Source organism: Lathyrus oleraceus, chromosome 5 (genome assembly GCF_024323335.1).
Source record: "Lathyrus oleraceus cultivar Zhongwan6 chromosome 5, CAAS_Psat_ZW6_1.0, whole genome shotgun sequence".
NCBI classification, from domain to species: domain Eukaryota; kingdom Viridiplantae; phylum Streptophyta; class Magnoliopsida; order Fabales; family Fabaceae; genus Lathyrus; species Lathyrus oleraceus.
Window position 1 is genome coordinate 394228097 of NC_066583.1, and position 18395 is coordinate 394246491.

The 18395-nt window shown below is 33.2% G+C and overlaps 1 protein-coding gene across 1 annotated transcript; it reads right to left on the minus strand.

The window, feature by feature from the left end:
• Positions 1-3196: 3196 nt before the first annotated feature.
• Positions 3197-4801, minus strand: LOC127085041 (protodermal factor 1). Its single transcript, XM_051025607.1, has 3 exons — positions 4503-4801; positions 4048-4399; positions 3197-3720 (listed from the first exon to the last, which is right to left on the minus strand). The coding sequence occupies exons 1-3, from the start codon at positions 4672-4674 to the stop codon at positions 3387-3389; spliced, it is 858 nt and encodes a 285-aa protein (XP_050881564.1). The 5' UTR covers positions 4675-4801; the 3' UTR covers positions 3197-3386.
• Positions 4802-18395: the final 13594 nt, after the last annotated feature.

The window sequence follows — 18395 nt, forward strand, 5'->3', positions numbered from 1 at the left end:
CTCATTTGTAGTTAGTATGTTTTTATGGTCTTAATCATTTTAGATGAAGTGTTATGCGATGTGTCTTTGAAGTTCATGTTGATGTCTCTGTTATAGTTTGCTATTTTTGTACCCATTGAAATGTAGTTTGAGTATAATATAATTCATATGCATTAGGTGTCTTATCAAAGATTTATTGATTTGAGTCATACAGTTCTTAATTTACACAGACATGGATGATTCGACATGCACCTATCATACAGTCTCTGCTGCAACCTGTGTTAATACTAAAAGTAAATGAAAAATTAAATGTTCCACGATGTTGACGAATGTGACAAAAGCTCACGAAAGTGGTGTTCGCTTCCTGGTTAATTTTGATCTAATAATTGGTAAGGCTTATGGTTAAAATGCTGATGATTTTAGGGGTTATGTGGCATTATTAGGTAGAAACAAAGTTAGTATTTTGATAGATAATTGGCACAAAGTTGATGGTGAATGAAAAGATAAATAATGGACCGATATTACGATCTTTATTATAAATTTTATGATTTGTTTTACAAGTATAGATGACCATTTATTTTTTGGGGTTTAATACTAAATCATTTCTATTATGTAAACTTAGGTTGTGTTTATTGTTCCAAAAATGATATGTTGAAAAGGAAATGAGTTAGATATGCTGGTGAGCGTTGGAGGGGCTTTAAGACACACCTCACACATGATTATATTAAAAAATTCAAATGATAACTCAGAGCCTCCATACGTGAAGTATCTATTTGTTGATAAAAAAGTTTTGGAGGATTTTGGTAAGTCTCGCATCACTCTTGATTTCTTGACTAAGAGCCAAAAAAGAAAGGAGAATAGAGATAGAAATATCAATCCACGTAGATTGTCTCGTGGAGGATATGATAAACTAGAATAAAAAATGATTAATAAAAGAGAAAATAAATAGAACTAGAGTTGGGCAACACACAAAAATTTTATTCAAACAAAGTTTTATACACGTTATTAATTATTCTGAATGTTTATGCAGTTCACATTGACAATTAGTTATTATATGTCTAAAGCAAAATGTTGTAGCTATGTTATGCTCGTTACACTATAAACTTAATGAAACGACGCATGTCATTTTGAGATGGTAAGTGGTATTATTTGTATTATTCAAATTTTATCTTTAGTTTTGAATAGTTTTTATTCATGTTTAATTTTTTGCCAACATGTAGAGCTATGGAGGGATATAATTTTGTGAAACGTAATCTACAAGGTAGAAAGTCAAGTTTTCTTTCCCCAAAAGTAAGTATTACTTGTGTTTTTTAACATTCTTTTATGTTTGCTAATATATTACTTGTGCTTTGTGTGTATTAATTAGTAACTATATAAAAATTATTTGTAGTCGCGAAAATAACTTGTCAACTTTTCGTGTGGATACTATTTTATGAGACATATGTTATATATTGTCTCCGGAGGAATTATCAATTCATGGTCTAAGATATTAACTTTATCCATACACATGTAATTTATTTATATTTGTTAAGTTAAAGTTATTGTCGTTAGCTTATCATAATTTAAAATTTGTTCAAAGTATATGTGTTTATCGATCAAACATCATTCTCACAAGAAGATATAGATGATATTTTATCATGTTGGATCGATGTCTTCCTATATTTTTATGAATCTCAACAGCACTACTTTTTTTGTTGTTGTAAGTATTGTATAAAGATTTTGTCATTGTAGGTTCAAATATGTATATGTTCAAATATGTACAGGTTCTCTGGCTAGAGATTTTATGTATCCCAAATGTCATTATATGCTTTGTAAATAATGATTTTATTTTCAAATATATGTATAAGTTCTCTTGGTATACCATTATGGATATGTGTACATTTGGTTTTGTAATTAACGTAATTTGATATTCTGGGTATATTTAGTTATGTTCTATATGTGAGAAAATGTTATGATTCTGTCACCAAATTTAAAGTTTTTGTGTAAAAACAAATACAGGTCTGTTAAATTAAAATTTAAAATAAATTATGAATGACAAATAAATAGGTTATACCCCGTCGGTTAATATATAACCGACCTAAATACTTTCTTTTTTCCTCGGATATTTACAAAAACCGAGAGGTATGTGGCGTGTCCTTCATATATTTGAAATTAAAAAAATGTTATTGTTGAGGATTGAACCAATGATCATTACAATTGTCTTCTCGATGAACCAAATATCAAGGGGTAAAGTGACAAATTTTCATATCGCATGTGAAATCAAAGTAAAATCTTTTTCGCCACCAAAATAAAATATGTTTTTTAGTAATAATATTTATTGATTATTTTATTCTTCTTTTATATATACTCTAAACATGTGTTTGGAATCATACTCTTTACATAAAATATTTTAAGACTTTCAATCAAAACTTTAAGGATTATTTTTCAAGTTTTGATTGAAACCGTTAGAATATTCTATATTTAATTATTCTATTTTAATAATTTTTAATAATTATATTATTATATATATTTATATTAATTATATATAAAGTTAAACTCCTTGATTAATTAAGTGATGAAATAAAATTATATAATTAATTGTTAAATTAGTTCCAATCCTAAAATATTTCCTAGATATTAAAATCAAAGTTGTTGGAATCATTTATTATGAAAGAGGTCATACTATATATGCAATTGAATTGAAAGATCTAACTAGTTAAACAATAAATGGCCAGATATTCAAACCATATCTTTGGTTGTGAAGTGGAGAGGCTCACCACATTGACATTAAAGAAGTACTTATCGAAAGTAACTCTAAACATTGAATTTTAAAATAGAGATCAACAAAAACTCTAAACATGTGTTTGGAATCATACTCCAAATGAGAATGCCCTACATGAAGCATCACTTAAAGATGAAACACCCCATTAATGAAACACCCCATTGGCTCACACACCACAAGACAACTATGAACATTAAATATTCAACTGCATAACATTTAAGTGGCAAGCAACCTTTATTTTTCTGCAAGCTCACCTATCTATTCTATACTATCATTTGATTTGTGCAATTTATGTAGTAACCCCATTGGATACTTTTGAACAACTTCATTATTATTCTATCTATGAAAATTAATTTCTTGACATAACAAGGATTAAATTTTATACTTGAATTTTCTGAACAAACGACACCAACAACATCCTTCAATCATAACTATAAATGAACTTCAAATTCAATCTAGTAAAACCATAAACCTTGCATTAAATGAAATTGTTAAGAAACATGATAACCATCTCAACATAATAAATCAACACATATAAGTGTCTTAAATAAAATAACACAAACTAACAAAAACCCTACTAATAAAATTAACACACCAAATCAAACAAGCAAACTAATTAATTAGGGTTATGATATTATAATCAAATTCATGGTGATCTAGGCTTCATTTTTCCTTCATTTGCCATCTTGAAAAGATGAGCTTGAGTTGCAGCAGCTTTGTTGGAGTGAAGTGAGGCAGAAAACCTGTCCCTAACTTGATCAGTTGTGTAAGGGAACTTGTGGTTGACCAATGAGTTGAGAAAGGAAGCAGTTCCTTCTCTGTAGAGTGCTCCTAACCCATCAGTTCTTGTGTTGGAAAGTGCTTGTGGTAAGGTTAGACCAGGACTAAACCCAGGAACACTTGTCACACCAAATGCATTTCCCAATGTTCCCCACCAACCTAGAATTCCCCATATTATTGCTGGATGGTTCCTCCAGTAGCTGTAAATCACAGAAAAACTAATATATCAATACTGTGGTAAATGATAATATATTATGTTTTTTACTAAGTTGCTTTTATAGAGAAAAAAACACAACATATATGTCTACTAGTTATACTAAAATTTATTGTGACTTTCTTTTTCAAACATAACTTTATAACTTGTTGGCTGCAATAAAACAGTTTTAGAAGATACCGATATCAATACTGTTATGACGTGATGACTGGAAACACTGTTCCAACACTTAAACTAATCGAAATCGCAAAAAACAAATATTATGAAGTAGGTAATAATATTAACAATGTGCTGTGTTGTGAAAGCAACTTACTTGCATGTGCCAGTTAAGGGAGATGGGGAAGGTAGGAAAGGAGGAGTGCCAGGGTCAATTGGTGTGGATGGAGATGGTGGTGTCAAAGTGATTGGTGGATCAACTGGAGTTGAGGGTGGTGAGGTATAGTATCCACCACTTGATGGAGGGTTTGATGGTGTTGAAGGTGTTGAAGGTGTTGTTGGAGTTGAAGGATCATGTGGTGGTGATGATACACAGCCAACTGAGGGTGGAGTTGGAGTATAATAACCTCCATGTGAAGGTGGTGATGATGAGCTTCCATGTGAAGATGGTGAGCTTCCATGAGAAGGTGGTGAGCTATGAAATGGAGGAGAACTACTCCCATGTGGGCCTGCATGTGTTAAAAGACAACAATGAAAATATCAATTATTTTTCTATCAACTTTTGCTAAAATATTAAACAATGTTACATGATAAATGAAGTTAGAGAATTACATAGAGAATCAGAGAAACTTGTAGGAGGGTTTCTTAAATGTGGATCTGGTATGTAGTAGTTCTTCTGATCTTCAAGAGTGGAGGAGATTACAGGAATCACAAGGTGCTGAGAAAGAAGTGCAATAAGCACTGTGAAAATGGAAAAGGAAGCATTGGTTATTTTCCTCTCCATTTTTTCTAGATGCTTAGAAGAATGAGAGAAGAGAAGTGAAGTGATGAGATTTTGAAGTGGTGTGAAGTGAGGAGATTGTAGGGAATATAAGCAGAGAGTGAAGTAAATATTAGCAGGTGGGAAGAGTCTGTGGTTAGTTGGTATGTTGCAGAGTGCATTTACTCAATACAGTTTTATTATTTCTTGAAATAATGGGATTTGAATTCAACACATTAAATGCTTGAGGAGATATTTGATTTTGTTGTCTTTGATTAGTAGTATTTTCTATCATTAAATTTATTTTAAATATAAAAAAGCAAGTTCTTAAAAATTAACTTTTTTAACTATTAGTAATATTTAATTTTTTTTAATGCACCTGATGTGTGTAAAAATAAACTGAAGATTGAATCAAATATGTAAAAACTTTCATTTTTCACTGGGATTACTGATGCATATTTTGTACAACTCCAAGAAAGAAGTCGTGTGATATTTTAGCATCCATAGAATTTTTAAATCTCTTTGATTTATAATCATAAGAAAACATTTTATATATATATATATATATATATATATATATATATATATATATATATATATATATATATATATATATATATATATATATATATATATATATATATATATATATAAGTTTAAAATAAAAAAGGTATAATGTGTTTTAATTTATTGGTTTTTTTTGAAAAATTATTTAAAATTTGATCTGAGCGATAACATTTTACTTGTTTGATTTTAATTTTGTGATTTTAATTTTAATTTTAATGATAAAAAGTATTTAAAAAATACTTATTAAAAGTAGTTTCAAATGATTATTTTATTAAAAGAATATAATGGTTCTTTTCATAATAACAAACATTTCTCTAAGAAAAACTGATTGCTAACGGTTTGAAATTCATAATAGGTGTAGCGAATCAATTAATTCGACTTAAAACAAATCTAAATGATTCGGTTTGATTTTTATAAATTTTTATTATGATTCGATTCAACACAATCCTATTTTTTCAATAAAAATCATATCATAAAAAGTTTTAATTTATAATAAAGAGGACAATTTAAAAAGTTCATATAAATTATTTTTAATGGATTGATAATTGATTTACTCAATTTTTTATTAAGGTTTGTAAGAGTGGACAACATAACTATTCAACACTTGCCGTATAATCTTTCTTTTTATTTTTATAATTTTTCTAAATCAGAGTATTTGCGAAGTTCCGTGCAAAAAGTTGATGAGTTATAAATTTTTTTAAAAAGTTTTATTTAGAATTTTTTTTAAATAATCAATTTTTTCAAATTAAATCTCAAAATAATCAATTTTTTAAAAAATATATCAAAATAATCACATTTTCTAACTGATGCGTCAGTTGAACTGACACATCCAATTAAACTAGAGAGGAGGCACCCAGAACTTTGGCACATGCATGCAAATGCAATGCATGTAGGCGTCATGCTTCTTGGCGCATGCATGTGTGGTGTTACATGCATTGACACATGCATACAATACATACTGTATGCGTCAATGCATGTGGCGCATGCACCTTTAATTTTTATTTTATTTTAAATGTTAAATTTACAATTAATTAAAAAAAATACTGAAAATAAAAATTATATTTATATTATAATGAAAAATTATATGGAATTGACAAGAAATTCAATGACCGTCTGATTGAAACACCTCCATGTTCCACATCTAGGTGCGTTAGTTTGTCTTCGAGGTCTCCCATAATTTTTCTGAGGTGTTTGGGGTCTTTGAGTGTTGACATGATCCAATGATGGCTGGTGTGAAGGTCCAGTGGTATTAGATAGATGTGTCATCATTTATTCCCAATAGTTTGGGGGCTATCGCCAACGGTGCTTCCGTAATTGAGTTTGGTGTCCATGTTGTCGTAGTTGAGTCGTTGTGGTTGGGTGAATTATGGACGGTATGGTTTCCCTAATTGGAACATTGAATCGGTTTGAAAACGAATTAATGTTTCTTGGGGTGTACTATAGTCAAACAATGGTTGGGTGTTGTGGCGATGGGATATTTGAGTGGTCATTGGTTAGGGGCTACAATGGCATGAATTATATGAATCATCTGAGCTATAAACTGTTTTGGTGGTTGTGTATGGTTGTTGGTGAATAGGGTTTGATTCTTGGTTTTGAGGTTGGGTGTGTGGCATGAATGGGTTGTGAGGCTGGGTGTTTGGTTGTTAGGTGTATATGGTAGGGTAATGGTGTGAGGTTGATCGTTGGGTTTGGGTGGGTTGACATTGTTCTTGGACGGGGATTTGTTGTTGGACGTATGATGACGAAGCTAGTCGGCGTGGATCAATCAAATACCTTGGCGTTGTAACCGACCTAAATCATGTCATATACTGTTGAGTTGGTCTAGCATCCTGTATGAATGGTTCGTTTAAGATGTGTTGTCGTCGATTCCTCAAATGACGACACATCTCTTTTGCGAAGTCCCTCCAGTCGGAATAATCTCGTTGGGCATCGACTCTTTGTTGATGTCAATCTCCCAAACACGTCAGAGGTTATGGAATTTATTGTTGCATGTCGAGACCCATATATGTCCTTCAGATAAACTGTACAAGAATATGACATGATTAGATGAGTACAATAATATCGCATATTGTAACACACTACAACTGTACTCCATAATACAGGAAGGCTTGGATAGCTAGGACAAAGGCGGTTGAAAAAGTGTATGGTAATTCGGAGGAGTCTTACAAACAACTTCCAAAATACTTGGTGACTCTTAAACAGTATGCTCCATGGACTATTGTCAAGTTGGAAACGCTGTCGGCGTATACCCCAGACTGGACTTATGCTATTGGAAATGGAATATTCCACCGTCTCTTTGGGGCGCATCAACCATGCATCAAAGGTTTTGCTTTGTGTAAACCTATTATACAAATTGATGGTACATGGTTGTACAGAAAGTATAAAGGAACGTTATTGATGGCAATGGCACAAGATGGCAACATCAACATTTTTCCAATCGCCTTTGCCCTAGTTGAAGAGGAGACTGCTGAGGGGTGGAGTTTTTTCCTAAAAAATCTCTGATTGCACGTTGCTCCTCAACCTAACTTATGTTTGATCTCTGACTGACACCCTTCAATAGTGAGTGCCTACAAATCTTGTGGAATCAATTAACTATGTCTTCAAAGACATCTGAAACCTACCTATAGCTACTTTAGTGAAAGCAACATATTTTAGGCTAGGGCCGTTGTTTGAGACCAGACCTTCCAAATGGAGTTTAGTGTTGCAATCTAGGCAGTTGTTCAGTGATGCTTCAATGAAATTCATTAGACACAAAGCTACCAAAGTTAACACACACATGGTCACAGTGTTTGACCGTACTAAAGGTTGGTATAGTGTTGCTGAGTCCATGGATCATAATGAAGGCATGTCGATGGGATAATACAGAGTGGAACTAGATAGAGGTTGGTGCGACTGCGGAGAGTTCCAAGCCTTTCGTATGCCCTGCCCCCATGTTATTGCGGCATGTTCAAAGGTTCGAAAGGATTCATCTTACTTACTATATGACATTTATAAAGTCATAAGTTTATCCAATGTTTACAAAATTAGCTTTTCAGTTGTTGTAAAAGAGGATTATTGACCTGAATATCAAGGGGACATTCTCTGGCACAATGAAGTTATGCGAAGAAAGAAAAAGGGTCGCCTAAACAGCACCCGTATTCGAACCGAAATGGATACGGCGAACAAAATGGTTCGATTATGTAGTTCATATCGTCAGCTCGGTCACAATCGTATTAACTGTCCTAGTGTTGGAACAAGCTCAACAACATAATTTTACATGTACCTATTTTACTTTATATTTAAAACAATATTTATTTCATATGATAACTTTGTGAGAAAAATGTCATCACAAATAAATACAACACATTCAACACACAAGCAACACATAAATAGCAACACAACGGACTACAACAAATAAAATACCATTATTATAACTAAGCGATTACAACCATCAAAACAATTTTGAGCATATTATACATCATCCTGTGAATGTCTCTGTCAGTCTTAATATCCATCCATTCACGCACTTCTCCATTTTGGTTGAACGTGGAGTCGAGTCATTGAATTCTTCTAATCTTTTCACCATCTGCAATTTCTCTATCTAACCAACGGTTCAACGTCCGATTAAGACGTTCAAACGAATCTATATTCCAAAGTCGAATCTTTATCGGAGGTGCGACTGCTAAAAAGATTAAATCGGCATTTCTCTTGTGAATGTATTCAAACATGATTAAAGAAAATAAAATTGAAGAAAATGGAAGAAAAATGGAAGGAGGCTAAGAAGTTGTGTAAAATAATATGGGAGATGCGCATGGAAGAACCAAAGCATGCATGCGTCAATGCACTAGGCTCCACACACACATAACACATGCACACGCCAATGCATGTGCCGCACACACACATGCGCACATGCATGCGCCAATGCATGTGGCGCCTAAATGCATTGGTTTGAATGCATGTGTCAAGGTTCTGGGCGCCTCCTTTGATGTTTAGTTGGATGTGTCAGTTCAACTAGCGCATAAGTAGGGAAAAATGGTTATTTTGGTAAATAAAATAAAATTATTTTAAGATTTAATTTTAAAAAACTGATTACTTTTTGTAAAAAAAGTCTTTAATTATAAATTAACTGTATAATATGTATATAAAAATTCTTTTTATTATTATTATTATTTAATTATAAAAAAGTACTAAACTTTATGCTATAGACCGTCTTGAAAGAAGCACATATCTTATGCATGGCAGTGCAAATTAATAACATTGAATCAACGACTGGTCGGATGAGCTAGAAATGTAATCTCTGGGTCAAAATGTTGGGCATGTACATAGGTCACTAGACTCTACTTTACTGAACGGCAACCTGTGCCCTTGATATTGGTGGACCACATAAATTTTTCTCCTCTTTCTTGCTAGTATACAACTTTTTTTAGAAAGGAATCAAAATCTGAGAAAGATATATAGAAAGAAGAAAAGAAAATCACTTAGAAACTGCAAATCTGTAAACCAGATTGATTTTAATGTCTTACAGATATGTTCAATGTTTCATTTCTTGAAATTATTCTTCTGCATATTATATGCATGATAGGATCAACTATGGCTTTAAATGAATCACATTATGAGTATAAATTATTTACATTAAAAAAAAGAGACATTTAAATAATACAATAATTTTTAGCCTTTACATTCTCATTTTGTATAAAATCATGTCTTATGACATTTACTTTCCAACACTCACTAATTAAATTATAATTAAATATTACATTCATTCATTCTTTCTTTCTCTTGATTAAAATTTAAAATTTCTCTCAATTTTTTTAATTATTTATTTATTTATTTATTTATTATTACTAGAAATACTAATAAGTTATTTTTTAATTTTAATAAAGTTAAGAATTTATTTATCTCACAAATCACTATCAATATAATATCTATTTTATTTTAATCAACCGTTACTTTAATTTGAGAGACAAAATTCTTATTTTTAAATATTAATTTTTTTTCTTTCTCCTTCTCGTCGTTTTTTTCTTTCTTTTTATATGATTATTTAATATAATTAAATTTATATAATTATTATTTATTTTGTAAATAAATAAATTATTTTAAATTTACATGTATATCTAAATACATTTCTTATTGTATCAAATAATTTTTTTTATTTCATAAGTCATTGTGAACATAATATTTATTTTATTTTAGTTAACAGCTTCCCTTAATTTAAAAGACAAAAAATTTATTTTAAAATATCAAAATTTTCTTTTTTTTCTTCTTCGCACGAGTCATTTTTTATTTATTTTCATAATTATTTAATAGAATTGAGTTTATAAAATTATTTTTCATTTTACAACTAAATAACTCATTTCAAATTTACATATGTAAATAAATACATTTTATATTATATTAAATAATATTTTATATCTAATGGGTCATTATCAACATAAACTTATTTTAAAAGATAATTTTTTTATTTTCAAACATTAAATATTTATTTTTCTTTCATCTTGTGTATTTTTTTATATATATTTTAATACAATTGAATTTATATAATTATTGTTTATTTTAAAATTAATAGTTAATTTTAAGTTTAAATATATTTTCTATTGTATCAAATAAATTTACTTATGCGGTCACACGAATATTAGTTGAGTACATATTTTGATTACTATTATAAATAGAGATTAATTACTATACACTGTCAGTGTAAAAAGTTTTACACCGTCGGTTCATCACCATCACCCGTTTGTATTGCTTTATAGATTTTTAAAATAAAGGTCAAACTTCTTTTAATATCCAACGTCTATAATTAACTGATGGTGTAAAACCCTTTTACACTGACAGTGTATTTCAATTAATCTCTTATAAATAACAAAAAAAACTTAATTTATTGAATAATTAATAGAGTTTAATTGAAATACACTGACAGTGTAAAAGGATTTTACACCATCAGTTAATCATAGACGTCGGATATTAAAAGAAGTTTGACTTTTATTTTAAAAATCTATAAAATAATACAAACGGATGATGGTGATGAATCGACGGTGTAAAACTTTTTATACTGACAGTGTATAGTAATTAATCTCTAATTAATATATTTGATATATAATAATGATCATATATATGGATTTTTTTTAAATAACCACTTTTTCTAATTTAAATACCAAAATAACTAAAATTTCAAAATAATTACCAAAATACCTATCTTTTTTAACTGATGCGTCAGTTGAACTAGCGCATCCAATAACCATTACAAGAATGCGCCTAAGCACAATGCATGTGTGGTTTAGTGTGTGCATCCATGCATCTGGCTCATGCATGTGCCTGCTTGTGCCATGTGTGTGTGGCGCCTAGGGCATTGACGCATGCATTCATGGTTTCATCTATAAATAACATGCGTATATCCCATATTTTTTCAGACAACTTCTTACCATCCAATCCCATTTTTTTTCATTCTGCTTCAATCTCCTTCAATTTTTTATTCTTTAACCATGTCTGAATACATTCACAAGAGAAATGTCGATTTAATCTTTTCAGCAGTGCATCCTTCGATAAAGATTCAACTTTGAAATATAGAATCGTTTGAACGTCTTAATCGGACGTTGAACCGTTGGTTAGATGGAGAAATTGCAGATGGTGAAAGGATTAGAAAAATTCAATGGCTTGAGCTCACGTTCAACCAAAATGGAGAAGTGCGTGTATGGGTGGATATTAAGACTGACAGAGACGTTCACAAGATAATGTATAATATGTTCAAAATTATTTTAATGGTTGTAATCGCTTAGTTATAATACTGGTATTTTATTTGTTGTAGTCTGTTGTGTTGTTGTTTATGTGTTGCTTGTGTGTTGAATGTGTTGTATTTGTTTGTGATGGCATTTCCTCATAAAGTTATCATATGAAATAAATATTGTTTTTAATATAAATCAAAAGAGGTACAATTAAAATTATCTTGTTGTGCTTGTTCAAACACTGGGACAGTTAGTACGATTGTGACCGGGCTGGTGACATGAACTACATAATCGAACCATTTTGTTCGAATTATCTATTTCGGTTCGAATACGGGTGTTGTTTGGGCGATCCTTTTTTTTTCTTCGCATTACTTCATTGTGCTAGAGAATGTACCCTTGATATTCAGGCCAATAATCCTCTTTTACAACCACCGAAAATCTAATTTTGTAAACATTAGATATGCTTATGGCTTTGTAAACGTCAAATAGTAAGTAGGATGAATCCCTTCGAACCGTTGAACATGCCGCAATGACATGGGAGCAGGGCATACGAAAGGCTTGGAACTTTACGTAGTCGCACCAACCTCTATCTAGTTCCACTCAGTATTGTCCCATCGACATGCCTTCATTGTGATTCATGGACTTGACAACCCTATATCAACCTTTAGTACGATTAAACATCGTGACGACGTGTGTGTTAGCTTTGGCAGCTTCGTGTCTAATGAATTTCATTGAAGCATCACTAAACAACAACCCATATTGTAACACTGAACTCCATTTGAAACATCTGGTCTCAAACAGTGCCCCTAGCCTGAAATATGTTGCTTGCACTAAAGCGGTTATAGACAGGTTTAAGATGCCTTTGAAGACAGAGTTTATTGATTCCACAAGATTTGTTGTCATGTGGCCCCAACGTTGACCGTTGTCGTATGCCCTAGTCCACTTCTCCAATGGAATACTGCCGATCCATCGTACTACATATGCATTTGACAATCTGATGTCTTCGTGGTAGTGTTTGAAAGAAGGTTTTGTTAATGCATAACTTCCATTGACAACCTTCTTCCGCAATGTGTTGTCTTTGATGTCTCGTATAAAATTTTGAGTGATATGTCTAATGCAGTAGACATGCATTGACAGAGGATCCTGGCAGCCATTATCAATGTTTTTGTAGGCCCTCACTATTGAAGGGTGTCAGTCAGAGATCAAACATAAGTTAGGTTGAGGAGCAACATGCAATCGAAGACTTTTTTGGATTTACACTCTGTAGGATTTTTTGTAGGCACTGTGTAATCAGCTTATAGTTCTGTGTGATACTTTTTAATGGCTTTTACACAATCTTCTTTTGTGCGAAATGTGTCTCCTTCTTTCAATGATCCTTGAATTTGCATATTAGGATTGTAAAATATATCTGATAAAGGTTCATCGGCACCCAAATTCAAGCTTGTCATCTGTTAAGGTGGACAATATACATGACTAGCTAGTAATGGTTCCTCTTCTTCTTCATCGTTCACCATTGAATCAACCAATAACTCAACTTCTTCTTCTTCCTCGTCAACAACATTCACTTCAGCTTGTTCGTCGTCATCATTTTCACAAAACACTTGTGAATGATCAATGAATTGAGACAATTGTTGTTGTTGTGGTAATATATATAACTCTATATCATTATATCCAGATTGTTCATGACTAACAAACATGTGATGAACATCGTCATCATCTCGAATCTTCAGCTGATAAAACTTTACTTGGTTGTCAGCAAACCACACCGGATTTTTATAAATGATTTGGCCCACCTGACTATACTAAAATTTATTTTCTATTCTTTGTTTCAAATTTGAAAAATTTGATCATCGATTTATTGTAAACAGAGTTACTTCTGTGTTGCAAAAACAAAAACCGAATAACTGATGCTCAAATATTTCACCATCGGTATGGGCATTAATCATGTAATGTGGTAATGAAGACTTTTAAATGTAAGTTTAGTTTTTGATGGTGAAGGCATTGATCTGTTATTCGCATGCAGTTAAATAGAGGAGACGGTGTATGTATTGATCACGCAAATAATCTGCAAAGAAAAGACAATGCAAATAATTCATGCAGAGACAATACTAGTCAAAGCATGTGCCAGCATGATTCTCTTTCCTAATAATCCAAGACTAGCGAAAGCATGCGCCTGCAAAGAATATGCTTTTGTCTTAATAATCCAAGGCAGACACCCTTATCAATGGCGTATAAAGCAAGGCATGTGCCACTTGCCTTGGCGCATATTCCTTGCATGCATGCGCCACTAACCTTGGTGCATATGACCATGCATGTCTTAAACAAAACATGTGCCACTTGCATAGGCGCCTACACCAACCCTCACATGCATGCACCCTAACCTTACCCCTATCCCATGCTTCACATGATGCATTCGTATTCACATGCTGCAACATTATCTCATCTATAAATAGAGCAGCAACTTACAACACTCAACACCTGCAACACTAACAATCCACCTTTGCAACACTTAACCTTTATAACACTCAACCTATATGATTGGGAAAATAGCAAGTGTATTATTTTGCCTTTTATAGTAATAATGGGAAAATTCCCCGAATGTCGATCTCAAGGACTGCAAGTCAATATCGAGTTTAACTTATCATTCAATTAAACAAAAATCATTAATTTAGTTTTTAGATGTAAAAATATAAGAATAAAGGTAAAGGCAAACAAGAATGAAAATAAGGGTTTATAGGGAAAAAAGAACAATGCGAGGGAAGGTGTATGATTTATCCATGTAACAACTTTGAGTCACTATTGCATCAACAAATATCAATTACTACCAGTTCTCAAGGGTATTTTCTCCCAAGTCCTTGGTGAGAAAACATTTAATCAATTTATCCTAATTTCTATGTCCATAGGCAATTAAGGTGAAGTTAAGTTTTATACTACCAAGAATACTCTGGTTCACACAGGGTATCCCTAGTCCTAGGTGATATCTACTGTAGAGTAACCTTATGAAAACCTTATCAATGGATGTCCAGCCTAATTGATAACCATAAAACAATCTCAATTGGTCCGAAAGAGAAAGCAATAAACACATCAAAAGATTACCGTAAACATAATATTATAAATGCAAATGTAAACTCAAATTCGTTGCAATTATAAATCAGGGACACCCCCTAACATTGGGGGGTTTAGCTACTCATATTGTTTAAAACAAATGCAAGATAAAAATTACACATTACAAGTAATTGGATGACTTTGATCTTCAATCGCTCCTGATCATGAAAACCTTCAGCTCTCTGAATGCCTTGCTCTCTGTAATACTTGATTGCTTCACAATACTGTATTTTGCCTTGTTCCAAGATGATTTTTCCTTAGGCAGAAGGTCCTCTTTTATAGTGAAAATTCCAAGCAGCAGTTGGACATGTCCAAAAATATCTCTGAAAAAGCCCGACGAACAAAAGCCCGAGAAAAAGGAAATTTGGGGTTTGGGCTGACACGGCCCGTGTCAGTTGACACGGGTGGCCGTGTCAGCCTGTTGTTCCAGCTGACATGCCCCTGGCCCCTTGACACGACTGTGTGATGATGCCTGACACGGCCCGTGTCAACTGACACGGATGGTCGTGTCAGGCCACTGTTTTCTACACCACGCCCTTCTTTTCCTGACACGGGTGGCCGTGTCAGGCCTTCTGTACCGGGTTTTTCCACTCATTTGCTTGTCGGAATCTCGCATTGTCTCGTTCTGAGTTCCCTGGTTCTTCTACCTGGACCTCTCGGACAAAAACACAGTTATCCCACACATAAAATCATGAAAATAGAATTAAAATATAACAATGAATGGAAATGCTTAAATATTAAATAGGAATTAAAATTGACTCGAAAAGTATCAAAAATGTTTGCACAGTGTTTCAAAATCCTCGATTTCTTGTCGAATCAATAACGAAAACTTAATGCAAATGGTGATTGATCACAACCCCAAACTTAGCTCATTGCTTGTCCTCAAGTAATGTTGAAGATAACACTGTGTGTTACTCCCCATGATTCTTGTTTCCTAACACTGCTGAGATCATTCGCTAATGTCTTCCCTCTTCCTTCCAAAAGTCCTGCTTTTTCCTTGTAAGTTTTCAATCTCACTTCCACTTCAAAGCATCGTTTCATCTGTCAGCTTATATCACAGTCTCACCAATTCTCTCGGGGTTAATTGTTTTCACTCATAATTCAGAATATGCAATATCAACTCGCAAGTTTGAATAGTCTCTCTTTTCATATCACATACACACGACACACACACTTTTGAGGTCTTTCAGGTTGTAACTTGGTTTGGGTTAGGGTGTGGATATTCAAACAAAAATGGGAAACAAGTGGTTTTTGGTTTAGAGTCGATGTTACCTATTGTGTTGGTTTCTTTTGTTTGTTTTTCTTTCGCTCGGTTTTCTCTTTTTTTCTATTTTTCCACCGAGTGCCCTTTTTCGTGCTTCTTTTTGAATCTTCTAGTTATAATTTTTTTCTTTTTTTCCTCTCTCTCTTGATGATTTCCTATTTCATTTTTTCTTTCTTTTTGTTTTTGCACTTTCTTAGGCTTTGGGAGCTTTTGAGGTTTTTACCCCAAACTTAGCTTTTCAACACAGTTTTAAATGTATTAACATGACTCTGAACAGGGTAAGGAAGTGTTTTGGCCAAGGGGTACATTTTATGGGATTTAAACAAACAAATGGATACAAGCTCAAATGGGGTTAATAAGGGATATAATGATTTAGGATGGCTAGAAAGGCTCGGGCTTAATTTCAAACAACGTGCCTCAGTGTTTGTAATCATGCAGTGACAGTCCTAGAGAATCTACACAAGTTTAGAGTGATAAAGACAAACCTGAATATCGTTCATGATGATCAATGTGTTTGGCTTTTTATGACTCATCCTGTTTGGTTAAGCTTTGACAGTATCCATAATACTCTTTAGCCTGGTGTGATTTCTTCCGTACTTCGGAATGTACAGGACACTTATGTTGGTTAAGTTGTATACGTTGCGTCTGATCTTTCTTTTTTTTAGCAGTGTCAACTTCCTGGGGAGATCCTTCACAATAAGCAATGGTAAATGGTGTGATCCTTTCATCCACTCCCAATCGTGATCATTACTATTTCCAACATATCACCACAGACTTGAAACACTCGAAGCATAATGTACCTTTAAACAGAAAAACCAAATCTAGAATGCACAAAAGTAAAATAACACAATACTGAGATAAAATAACAAAATATTGAAAATAACAATAAAAGACATAAAATTTCCCTCACCCCATTTAATCCAACTTAACCATAACTTTCCCCATTAACCTTATCATTATCAGAATTTTTCATTACACTCTTATCACTCTCTCTCATCATTATCATCACTTTCACTCTCCTTCTCTCCAAACCTCACAAACTCCATTAAACCTCACAAACCCCATTACCTAAAACCTTCCATAACCAACATTTCCACTCTCCTGTTGCAAAAACACCATTCACAAATATTACTCCACTCGTCGTCCCCGTTCTAACCACGGTTTCAGAATTTCCTAACTCCCTATTTCAAATAATTTCTATTTTTGCAGGTCCAAAATGCCCCCAAGGAAAAACAGTGGCCTGACACGGCCACCCGTGTCAGGAGCACTTAAAGTCCCTTTGCTCTTCCTCCGGAACACATCTCCTTACCAGGTTATCTAATCCCTTTTTGTAAAGGAATGGATCGTCCCATACATAAAACCTGCAATCATGCAAAAACTTTTTTCTTTTGTTAGAGTCAAAGTCATCAGGTATTAGTCCACCTACCACAAAGCTCGCGTAATCGGCGAACCATGGGATATGTGTAACGGCTAGGATACGTTCGTATGTGAACTCATCTCTGATGGGGTGTGTTTCTTCTGTTTCTTGAATCGGAGTCATCCGAGACAAGTGATCAACAACAATGTTTTCACTACCTTTTTTGTCTCTGATTTCCAGGTCGAACTCTTGTAGTAGTAGGATCCATCGCAGCAGCCTTGGCTTTGATTCCTGTTTGGCAAAAAGATATTTTAAAGCAGCACGGTCAGTATACACAATTACCTTTGATCCCAACAAATAGGATTTGAACTTATCAAACGCGTACACAACCGCTAGGAGTTCTTTTTCGGTGGATGCATAGTTCATTTGAGCAGGGTTCAATACGTGGCTTGCATAATAGATCACATGCAAGAGCTTCTCCTTGTGTTGCCCTAGTATTACCCCTACTGCATTATCACTAGCATCGCACATTATCTCAAAAGGGAGAGACCAATCAGGGGCAATAACTATGGGGGCTGACACAAGTTCCTTCTTCAAGGTCTCGAAGGATTTCCTGCTCTCCTTGTCAAATAGGAATGGTGTATCCTTCACCAGTAGACTAGTTAGCGGTTTCGAGATCTTTGAGAAATCTCTTATGAACCTGCGGTAGAACCCCGCATGTCCCAAGAAGCTTCGGATGCCTTTTTCATTTACC